General features: G+C 40.6%; 1 protein-coding gene across 5 annotated transcripts in view; it reads right to left on the bottom strand.

The window, feature by feature from the left end:
* Nucleotides 1–10,275: 10,275 nt before the first annotated feature.
* Nucleotides 10,276–12,755, bottom strand: part of LOC124136721 (dedicator of cytokinesis protein 3-like) — a 150,638-nt gene continuing 148,158 nt past the window's right edge. For 4 of the 5 annotated variants that reach the window (XM_048396860.1, XM_048396862.1, XM_048396858.1 and 1 more), the window contains 2 exons: nucleotides 11,739–11,833; nucleotides 10,276–11,321 (listed from right to left, as the gene is read on the bottom strand). In XM_048396860.1, the coding sequence (XP_048252817.1) occupies nucleotides 11,070–11,321; nucleotides 11,739–11,833 (347 nt within the window). In that variant the 3' untranslated portion in view covers nucleotides 10,276–11,069. The remainder of the gene's footprint in view (nucleotides 11,322–11,738; nucleotides 11,834–12,755) is intronic. The other variant, XM_048396859.1, reaches the window with a different exon arrangement.

Genomic DNA, 12,755 nt, shown 5'->3' on the forward strand with positions numbered 1-12,755 from the left:
TCTGTAAAACATCACAAAGCAGGGTTCATCTGTCTGCTACCATCATGTTAGACAATACAAGAGAGGGGATTTACGGGAGCTATAGGGATGAAGGAAGTAACTTAAGTAACATACCAAGCTCGTTGGTTTAAACAAGTGGTAAACGTCTATTTTGGTAGGGTTACTTGGCATATAGGTAGGTGTTAATCATACCACAGGAGAAGAAATGGTTCTTGTCCTAATTGAATGGGTGAATAGTGGCAGCTATATCACCGCGATCGGTAAACATGTGGTCGATAGTACACATGCGGACAGATGTGATGACACATAAATCAACCAGCTGACATCATGACCACCTGTCCTACAAAAAGACGCTAAAAGATGGTACTTCTTGTTACCCTGCCTGGCGCTCAGCATTAAAGGTGCTAAAATAACGACTGGTCGGGGTCTGAATGGGGTATCCTGAAAAAACTGCGAAATGGAATGTCATTGAGCAAGCACTATAAAAACAGATTAGTACGAGCAGCCATAGACACTGGGGCTAGCACGTCACTACATAAGTGCAAAATCTTAGCACTACCTTAAACCTCACCTCACCTCACCTCACCTCACCTCACCTCACCTCACCTCACCTCACCTCACCCACTATATAATGGGTAGGTGATTCGGCTGGATATGGGCAACGTATACAAACGGTATTCGTTGGGTTCATTTACGAATAAACATGCAAATAAAAATGGAAGTACTACTTCCAGAGCTTACAGACAAACATGGCATCGTCCTTGTCTATGGGCAATGGGGTCAGGCGGTTTTTAATTAAATATTTAAGTACATATACGAATGAATGGTAATTATTAGTATATTTGGAGAAAAAAACTAAAATTGTAATGTTCAGAAAAGGTGGTCCAATAACGTCAAAAGAAAGATTGCCATTCAATGGTCAGTTTGTCAATACAGTAGATCACTATTCATATTTAGGAATCACGTTCTCACACACAATGAATTGGAGAAAATGTGCCCTTGACTTGTCCTTGCGTGCAAAGAAAGATTTAATAAGTGTAATGTCTATTGCTCATAAAGATGGAACGATGTCACCTAATATCTTCTTTAGTTTTTTGACACCCAGATACAACCAATTTTATTGTATGGTTCTGAAGTATGGGGATTTCAACGTTATGACTGTTTAGAGAGGGTTCACTTATTAGCATGTAAAAAGTTTCTTTGTGTCGGATCGTCTACACGAAATTATATGGTTTATGGTGAATGTGGTAGATACCCATTATATATTAACTCTAAGATGTGTAAGATACTGGTTTAAAAATCTGGCAATGGTAGACTCAGACATAGCCAGGAAACTCTTGGCCGACGAACTGATAACAAATATTCATTGAAGCACACTGTTACGTCATATGTAAATAGTCTAAGACACAGACAATCACTGCCTAAATTCTAAAAACAAGTTTAAATTGGAACCATACTGCCTGTTGTCACGATCGAACTGACTGCTGACCTTGTGACATAATATAAAAATGCGCACATTTATGTGAGCGATGACTCTACGTTTTCCGACCACAGAACTGTAGGCTAGCTAGATGCAAAGTTTATTCCTAATAGAGCATATGTACCATCCCAAAACACAAACGTGTGACACCCTCTGTGTTCTGTAGCAGCCTCCAGTCACCCTGCCTCACCGCATGGAGCTGCACGCGTGCCAGAATTCTATGATGGGTTTTGAAGATTTGACCTGATGAGTGAGTTACCCGACCGCCCCTTGCCCTGATGATTCTTGGTGTGTAGCCACCATGAGAGTGCTTCTTGGTTTTTCCAAAGAACTAACACTTGCATCACACATTAAGTTATACCCATTGATACACCAACACCTGTTCAAAGTGGGTGAAAGCATTAAACCCAACTCACTCACTTTGCTGCCCGAATGTTTCCACACCTTCCACAACAGTAATTGTGTACTTAGCCCATATCTTTAGTACCAAGTCATACTGCAGTATGTTATTAAAGAGGTGAGATTATACTCATTCATTACTCTCAGTAGATCCGGGGTGGACTAGGTCTTCAGCAACCCATGGGTGTCATAAGAGGCGACTAATGGGATGGGTGGTCAGGCTCACTGACTTAGTTGCTGGATGTCAGCATATCCCAATTGCATGGATCGCTGGTCATGTCGCTGGTCATGGTGTCAATCACTGGATTGTCTGGTCCAGACTCGATTATTTACAGACTGCCATCATATAGCTGTAATATTGCAGAGTGCGGCGTTAAACAAGAAAAAAACAAAAAAACAGTACATTCCATGTAAAAATAGGAATATTCAAAACTCCATGTAAATACTTTCATTTAATTTTACATCACAACCACAACAACATTTCAGTCTATTTTCCAATTTTATTTCATTCATCGGTTGTCTATACAGCAATAAAATAGTCGACTCAACAACAAATAACATTATAGAGTAATAGTATGCTTCTGTAGATCATGACACGAAAACAATGGAAACAAAATCACACAATAATACTCCTTCCTGTCAACTATTCTCAAACAATGAATGTACATTAGAGCTGCATACATATAAAGTTTGAATCAGATTCCTCAAGTAATAACAAACTGATATAATTCAAATTGTAAAATTTCAAAAGAAATAATGGAAAGCTGCAAATATTATTACGACGTAATAAGCGCCCAGGGCGCTCTCAAAATTACAAATAGCTGACTCTCATTAGAATATTATTTTGGTGGAAAAAACAGAGTTGAAAGATAAATTTCGTGGTTTATGTATGACAGATATATTTTTCCAGAATTTAATTGCCAAAAATTAAGGGTGCATATAACACACGTTGCGTATTATACGCGAATATAAAAGTCTTGTGTACATATATCAATCGGAAGGGGTGCTAATTGGGATTGTTCACTAGCTAATATGTTAGCAATTATCGCCATGGGCACTTATTATGTCCAATACGGTATATTTCAAATCTTGTCATCAAATGACTAAACATGGCATGTGCCGGTGAGGATTGATTGACAATGCCTATAAATATAATTCTGCAAGTGGGAATATTGTCCTATTCTTTGATTGTGAAATGAAAACTGTTCAACACCAATCAAGACAAAAATGTATTTGTCGTCATGGACAATCAAACAAAAATACACAAAACTGTACAAGAATCAATCTCTGTGGTCAATTAAGATTGACTAACTCTTTCAGTAATCATAACAAACCTACAATATCCTTAATTAATTAAACATAATATGCACAAAGAGCAAAAATAGTATCGCAAGCCGAAATACAGTGTAATCCTGCTAGCTCCATCAACTGGCAATAGCACTAGTGAGCACTATGGTCTAACGTAAGCATTTCATTGGAAAACTTGATATAATTCTGGTTTTTCGGGGGATTTGATAAGATGTCATGGTGACAAAATGCCCACAAACCACAACAAGCATCATTTTGAGCAAATAGTTCTTCCTCCATCTGAGCTGCCTCCTTACTGGTTTACATCTCCATGCTTTCCTTGTGCCAGGTAAAATGCCCTTCATCACTTGCTTCAGATGCAGGAACAGTGTCACAGGGTCATGGACAAATCCTGCCAATCATTCTCATGTGGTAATATATTCTCAGACACCATGAGCATGTCACAACATACCCTGTCTTTCTCCAGCTTAAGACACAATTATGTTCTTCTTATATAGATGGGTGAAACTAAATTGTAACGTTTTCATTGAATGTTTGATTTTTGTTTGCATTATTACGTTCAAAACTATTGATGTCAAATCAACATTGATAATATGTCTACTCTATATTTGACCCTTGCTACTTGGCGTATAGACCTAGAAAATATATAAACAATACATGAAACAAATAAACAGTTACAACCCACACAAGTTGGTATCCCGGAGGTGAACAAGTAGCTTCAACAATAATCAGTGTCCACTACACAACTGAGATTGTCCCATCTGAAAAATCTGATTTCATACTTTCAGTCTTCCCTTATGAAGTCAGCACTTTGTCTTTCAAAATATATCTGTTATGATACATAAACCTCTTCAAATAAATCTATTAATTATCACCTCAAGCAATCCAAATATCAGCTATGACCTTCACCTGTTGTTCCAAAGGGAAATAACTCTGCCAGCTTAGGTGACAATGAGTCAGGCCAATATAGTTGGTTGGTTTGTTGTTTCACGCCGCACTCAGCAATATTCCAGCTATATGACAGCGGTCTGTAAATAATCGAGTCTGGACCAGACAATCAATCCAGTGATTGATATCATGAGCATCAAACCATGCAGTTGGGATCGATGACCAGTATAGTGTGAATACATTGAGGGGAAATAACTCAGCAGCTTTGGTGACAATGAGTCAGCCCAGTATAGTGTGAATACATTGACTGATGTTACTGATACACATTATGTCGGAGTCACTAGAGCACCTGTCATATAAGATGCAAGGAAAATGGTCATTTGTTCATAAAAAGATAATTTTACAAATTCACAGCTGGTAAAACATTTCCTGAAACATGTTACCATGCAACTGTTCATATTACAATTATAAAAATGTCAAAAATACTATTTTAACTGTACAAATACATGTGTATAGCACATGTCACTGTCTCCATTGTTTAATTTAAATGAAATACTTAAATCATAATCTTCACAAAAGCTTTCAAACACTATTAACCATTGATAATTAGCCATAATTCATACATATATACTGAACATATTCTTTGAGAATATCTTGTTATTACACAATGCAAGTATGATCTCAACTGAACATCGGGAAAGATGATAAATATGCTACATATCTTTCATTCACTCTTTGAGTTTTGAAATGATTACATGATTCTTTTAATGTCATAAATTTATAATCTTCATAATTTGTTCATTATCATGACAGATAAAACATGTTGCTATTTGATAGCTATAGATATAATTTGGTGACTAAAATTTATATACGTTTTAGATCAGATGCACTGATCAAATCTCAAGATTATTATGCACGTGGTCGTTAGTCGATGATTATGGCAATATGTAAGCATCATGATACCCTAGAAATATCCAATGTATAAGTTACCAATACTGATCAAGCATACACTGCTTCACTAGCAAGATTATCTGAAAGTTCATATTCATTATATTAAGTGACAAGAATTTTGACAAATGAACTCGTATTAATAATTAATGATCAACCATGAATCAACAATTATTATAACAATTAAGATCATCATCATCATCATCATCATCATCCAGGCCGAACAGTTACGGCACTTATAGTCCTATATGTGACATTAACTCATACATAGTGACACTTTTCATTTCCAGTCACTTCTTAACTTGCAAATACATCAAATATATAATAGGTTTGTGAATCATCTGTCACGTGATGAAGAAATAATTAGCTGGTGACTGCATGTATGGTTTGTCAAGTAAACATTTGTCTGACAGCTTAGTAGTTCCTGGATATATCACAACAATATCACTAGATATCACTCCTTAACGTTCTCAAACAACCTTGACTCCCAGGACAAAAAGGGTTAGTGGTCATCATCATCATCATCATCATCACCACCACCATCATCATCATCATTCCATTCCACCCTTATCCTCTTTATCTGTTTCGAAGTCTTTCGTCCTTGTCAAAAAGAATTCATCAACTTCTTTCAATATCATACTGCAACATGAACAAATGTTACTCTGTTCTGAGACTACTCCCTTGCTTAGGCAATCACATTCAGACATCATCAGACTTGGGGATACATTCAATACTGGTGAAAACAGAAATAACACAAGGATTAAAGGGAGTTGAATATAGCTTAAACATGCACATGTTCTTGACATTATTTCTGGGCTATGAGACATTGTGACACTCTGAAGTATTAGCTGGACTCAATACATTATAGATGATATGTATGGAAGATGTGCATCACAATCTCCTGCTATCTGTTGTCCAACATCAAGCACCTGCTCTCCAGCTCCATGCTGCCATAGAGAATTCCCTCACCTACATCACAGTTATCTCAAGATGGCATGTTCATACCCAAGTTCCATACTGCCTCTGTGAACCGTCATACAGCTCACAGGTATCTCGAGATGACACGTCAGAGTTACCCAAGTTCCATACATCTTCTGTGACCCTTCATACAGCTCACAGGTATCTCGAGATGACACGTCAGAGTTACCCAAGTTCCATACTACTTCTGTGACCCTTCATACAGCTCACAGGGATCTCGAGATGACACGTCAGAGTTACCCATGATCCAGGTTCTGTTAACCTTAATTAGTCTGTTTTAAAGCTGTGGTTTATCAGAAGATTTCAGCTGATACAGCATTTCTTTGGGCCCTTAGATATTTGGAGACTTGAAGACATGGGTCTGACTATTTAACTGTTCTCAACATTGTACAAACAATTCTGTGAGAGGTCCAATGATATTATAAAGATGTTGATACCAAGGCTGCTAGTACATTTCATCACATATCAATGAAATTCTTATTCAAATAATAAACAAACAAAAGTCCTCAGCAAATTGTCAACACTATTAATAAATTGTTGTCCTGACATACTAGCATGAAAAATGTAAGTGGTACTTGACAGGAATGTACAATAATATTATCTCCGTTATATACACATTATGTCTATGTACAGTCATCTACAGGTTCCTCACTGTTGAAGCAAGGCAAGACCAAGGAAGGGCTGTCATGTCACCCAACATTATGACCAATCTAAGAGTCACCTTATAATATACTGTGAAACACTACTAATCAAGACAGTAGCATTTCCTATAAATACAGGGGCGGTCAGGTAGCCTAGTTGTTAAAGCGTTCGCTCTTCACGCTGAAGACCCGGGTTCGAATCCCGACATGGGTACAATGTGTGAAGCCCATTTCTGGTGTCCCCCGCCATGATATTGCTGGAATATTGCTAAAAGCGGCGTAAAACCAAACTCACTCACATAAATACATTTCCTGATTAACACATTTCTGAATCAGGGAGTTATTTCCCTTTGTATACATGTGAGCGTTCCCACTGTTTTGTTTATTAATGCCACACTCAGCAATATTCCAACTATATGATGGTGGTCAGTAAATTATCTACTCTGGACCAGACAATCCAGTGATTGATATCATCAACAACACTCTTCACCATTAAGGAACACAGACATGTAATCAACCAAGTCACTGAGCCTGACCACCCGATCAATTTAGCTACTTCATAGGACCATAATACTATGCTGGGGACCTATTCTAACCTGGACTCCCCATGGTACAACCAGCATAGGTTGATGGGGACCTTTTCTAATCTGAAATCCCCACAGTACAACCAGCCCAGGTTGCTGGGGACCTATTCTAACCTGGAATCACCATGGTACGACCAGCATAGGTTACTGGAGACCTATTCTAACCTGGAATCCCCACAGTACAACCAGCATAGGTTGCTGGGGTCCTATTCTAACCTGGAATCACCATTGTACGACCAGCATAGGTTGATGGGGACCTATTCTAACCTGGAATCCCCATGGTACGACCAGCATAGGTTGATGGGACCTATTCTAACCTGGAATCCCCATGGTACAACCAGCATAGGTTGCTGGGGTCCTATTCTAACCTGGAATCCCCACGGTACGACCAGCATAGGTTGCTGGGGTCCTATTCTAACCTGGAATCCCCATGGTACAACCAGCATAGGTTGCTGGGGTCCTATTCTAACCTGGAATCCGAATGGTACGATCAGCATAGGTTGATGGGGACCTATTCTAACCTGGAATGCCCACAGTACGACCACATTAGGTTCATGGGGACCTATTCTAACCTGGAATCACCATTGTACGACCAGCATAGGTTGCTGGGGACCTATTCTAACCTTGAATTCCAATGGTACAACCAGCATAGGTTGATGGGGACCTATTCTAACCTGGAATGCCCACAGTACGACCACATTAGGTTCATGGGGACCTATTCTAACCTGGAATCACCATGGTACAACCAGCATAGGTTGCTGGGGTCCTATTCTAACCTGGAATCCCCATGGTACAACCAGCATAGGTTGCTGGGGACCTATTCTAACCTTGAATTCCAATGGTAAGACCACATTAAGTAGATGGGGACCTATTCTAACCTGGAATCACCATGGTACAACCAGCATAGGTTGCTGGGGTCCTATTCTAACCTGGAATCCCCATGGTACAACCAGCACAGGTTGATGGGGACCTATTCTAACCTGGAATCACCATGGTACGACCACCTCAGATTGATGGGGACCTATTTTAACCAGGAATCCGAATGGTACGACCAGCACAGGTTGATGGGGACCTATTCTAACCTTGAATTCCAATGGTAAGACCACATTAAGTAGATGGGGACCTTTTCGAACCTGTAATCCGAATGGTACGACCAGCACAGGTTGATGGGGACCTATTCTAACCTGGAATCACCATGGTACGACCACCTCAGATTGATGGGGACCTATTTTAACCAGGAATCCGAATGGTACGACCAGCATAGGTTGTTTTGGGCCTGTTCTAACCTGGCATCCCCATGGTAAGACCAGCATAGGTTGCTCGGGACCTATTCTAACCAGGAATCCAGTTGTTATCATCCAGTAGATGGGGTTTCCATGATAACAGGGTCCTGACTTACAAGGTTTCACTCAGAAACAAGCATTGAGCTCAGATAAACATGGTGATGTAAACTTCCACACTCACACTATGGTCCCACATCCTCATGAAGTGAGCACTCTGTAGTCGTTTACAAAGACCAGGCCAATCACAAACTTAAGTCTGGAAAATGGAAAGCATTAAGTCTTTCTTTGGTGACACTGTACCCTTTACCCATGAAGATGATTGCATCAGCAATGGAATTTACATGCTTATGAGAAACCTGAGTTTGAATCCATTTCATTCATTGTTTTATATAAAACTTATTTTGAATCTAGGTTTTTTTTGAAAGAAATGGTCATACAGTGATCGCTCGCTATTGCGCTACCAATGGGGTCCAAATAATTGGTGGGCGTTATAGACGATGAGCCGTTTAACCGAAGCCGAGGCGGGGGAGCGCGCTCGGCAAATCTCAAATCATCAATAGGCCTATGTGTTTATCTCACGTCACGTCAAAATAGTATATATTTTTATGGACCTAGATCTACCTGTAATATCATTCATTTATTAAATCTGTCATATTTCACAATGTCTGAAATACGTATTCCATTCTAATTTATCATTTTTTATCAATAAATTAAAAAATTATTCACTATTTCCCGCGATGTTATTGAAAATAAAATTCTCGGACACACATTTCGACAACGGGTCCGCATCGAACATGTCAAAGAGCAAAATAAAGACTATTTTAAGCAAATCTTTAAATATATTATACAAAGTGATAAATAAAATCAACAAAAATATATCTAAAAGTAATCAAACTTACATCTAAGTTATTATTTCCATCGTTTTGTGCGATCGCGTGTAATGTAAGTCAAATGACATCTCGGCTTTCGTCGCCTTGAATTCTCGGCTCGGACACAACGTTTAATGCAAAAATATATGCATGAAAAATCTTTGTCACAGCTCGTAACCTAGCACGATACATTCGCGAAGTTCCATATTTTTAATATATATCGTGATTTCCTGCTTAAAACGTTCAGAATAACACGATTTAACAAAAAATCTTTCGCTAACTTCTGAAATTTATCAAACACGAGCTTTGTATCAAAGCTTGATTGGCTGCCTGAGGTCACGTGCTCAAAATTGACCAATCACGAAACTTGTAGCAGATTTCGGCAAGAAAGCGTCATTAGAAACAAATTTTAATCCAATGAAATCGCTTGTTATAACTATGGGGAAAAAACAGGCGATGTTACGAAAGCGCGATTACGAAATGAATGACCGCCGTGTTGTGACAGCAACTACATTTGTGTGACAGTTTAGCCTTAAATTGGATTGCCCACTAATTAAGAATATAAACTTCACTTGTGGTTCTCTTTTATTGCATGCATGCGCTTCTAAGATCAAAGGATGTATAGTGTGAAAAGTTAACTAGTTGAACAATCGTATTTCCGGGACTTGCCGCGGATATTTTCAAACAGATTATTAGAACTCCATTCAGCGATAAACCGTTGATTATGCAATGAGAAGCGTTATGTGCAAATAAACAACGAACAACAATACAATCATGTCTGTGTAAAACTCTCAGTATTAAAAGTGTACATAAATTTTGGGAGCCATGCGTTACCGCGCGTAATAACCGAAGTAGCGCTTTATCGAAGAGCGCAATAGCGAGCGATCACTGTACATATGTGTATATCTTTGCCTTGAAACTATAAGCCTAAAGTCTGTCACACAGGCTGTCCATCAAATTTTGACACTCCATATTTGGCATCACAATTTCAAGAAATAAATTATAACAAGAAATTAATAATTCTAGACAAATCATAATGAGGGCTTCTAGTTGTCATAAATACAATTATCACAAGAAAATCAATAATTCAAAACAAATCATAATTAGGGCTTCTAGTTCTTTTACAACTAATTACAAAATATCAAACTGTGACCTTTATATGACCTAGATTGTTCTACCTCTGCTCTAGCAGTTCCACAGTTGTCCAAACTGAAGCAGTAGTCTTAGCTGCACCATGAGAATATCTTCCTGTCAGGTTCATTATCTGTGTGTCTTCCACAAGAGAAGCTCTTCCAGCACTGCTGGCATCAATCCCACTGTTACCCACAGCTGGATGTGGAGGAATCCCCCACACGCTGGGCATCAGCTTCCCTGACATCTCCTATACCGAACAGACACATTCTCATCTTGGTCTCCACATGGGTTTCCTTCGTGGAAGGAGAGGCCTCCCCTTCAAACTTTCTGTCTCTATGTACATAGTAATGTCCTCCTGCAGAAATATGTCTGTACGTATCTATGTCTGGGTGTCTTCAACACAAGAGGACGTCCTGGTGGACAAACTGTTCAATCTTCTCCTACAGGACGTCCTCCTGGACAAACTGTTCAATCTTCTCCTATAGGACGTCCTCCTGGACAAACTGTTCAATCTTCTCCTACAGGACGTCCTCCTGGACAAACTGTTCAATCTTCTCCTACATGTGGGTGTCCTCAACACTACCAGAGGACACCCCTCTGTACATGCTTGTTCGTTTGGGAACTGGTGGAGGAGAAGTGATATTTTCATTAGCTGGTGGTTGAGATGGTGAGCCTGCCTCTGGGAGGGATGGGATGGAGGGCCGAGGGGGGACACGTGGAGGCAAGGGAGGGATCTTGTCTTCACCGCTGGCTTGTTCCCTGACAGCAGTTAAGCCTTGATCGAATGATCCATTTACAACGGCAATACTCTGTGGGGAAAAAACCACACAATGTTATGAACATGCATCACAAGCTGATCTGTTGCAGGAAATGCAGTAAGGCGATGACAGAGAACCAATGTGTACACACAGGACAGTTTGACTGACCAAACGGTGTGTTAATTTTGTTTGTCATTAAAGATATGTGTTTATTACTTGCCAGTGTGTTTCTTCAGGTCAGAACAAATTAGAACATCAGACAATTGTCACAACGCCAAGTATTTCTGTTATGTAGCTGACTGCAAACTGTGCTTTTGGACAGACAAACAACATAGGGTATCATGACATTAATTCTAAATGTTGTGACTGGAGAAGCATCACGTGACACCTAATCACAGGATCAGATGTGACAATTCTATCCAAGGGACATAGATTCTCAGCAAAGAGCACCCAAGACTGAACAATTACCCTTGTCCTGCTGGGGATGGCTGGCTTCTCTTCAGGAACTGGGGTAACATTGCCCGATGTCGGGGAGGGGACATTGTAGGACAGGAACCGCAAATCTGTTCATGAGAAGAAAATCAATAAACTAATGTCTCTGTCCTGGGTGCAGGAAAGAAACAATGACAGTAGGCTTCACTGCTGAGGAGTTCCTATCCATTGTGGAGGTACAGGTTGTGCTCATAAACATCAAATAGCAGGAAGGGACCAGGATGTGGTGATTTATTTGTGGATTGTCTGGGAGGTGGTAGGGAGGTGGGTGGGTGTCTGTACTCACCATGTGTGGACTGTCTGGGAGGTGATAGGGAGGTGGGGTGGTGTCTGTACTCACCATGTGTGGACTGTCTGGGAGGTGGGGTGGTGTCTGTACTCACCATGTGTGGACTGTCTGGCAGGCGGTAGGGAGGTGGGGTGGTGTCTGTACTCACCATGTGTGACTGTCTGGGAGGTGGTAGGGAGGTGGGGTGGTGTCTGTACTCACCATGTGTGGACTGTCTGGGAGGTGGTAGGGAGGTGGGGTGGTGTCTGTACTCACCATGTGTGGACTGTCTGGGAGGTGGGGTGGTGTCTGTACTCACCATGTGTGGACTGTCTGGGAGGTGGGGTGGTGTCTGGACTCGACATGTGTGGACTGTCTGGGAGGTGGTAGGGAGGTAGGGTGGTGTCTGTACTCACCATGTGTGGACTGTCTGGGAGGTGGGGTGGTGTCTGGACTCGACATGTGTGGACTGTCTGGGAGGTGGTAGGGAGGTAGGGTTGTGTCTGTACTCACCATGTGTGGACTGTCTGGGAGGTGGGGTGGTGTCTGGACTCACCATGTGTGGACTGTCTGGGAGGTGGTAGGGAGGTGGGGTGGTGTCTGTACTCACCATGTGTGGACTGTCTGGGAGGTGGGGTGGTGTCTGTACTCACCATGTGTGGACTGTCTGGGAGGTGGTAGGGAGGTGGGGTGGTGTCTGTACTCACCATGTGTGGACTGTCTGG

Source organism: Haliotis rufescens, unplaced genomic scaffold (assembly GCF_023055435.1).
Source record: "Haliotis rufescens isolate VD_foot unplaced genomic scaffold, xgHalRufe1.0.p SCAF_16, whole genome shotgun sequence".
Classification (NCBI taxonomy): Eukaryota; Metazoa; Mollusca; class Gastropoda; order Lepetellida; family Haliotidae; genus Haliotis; species Haliotis rufescens.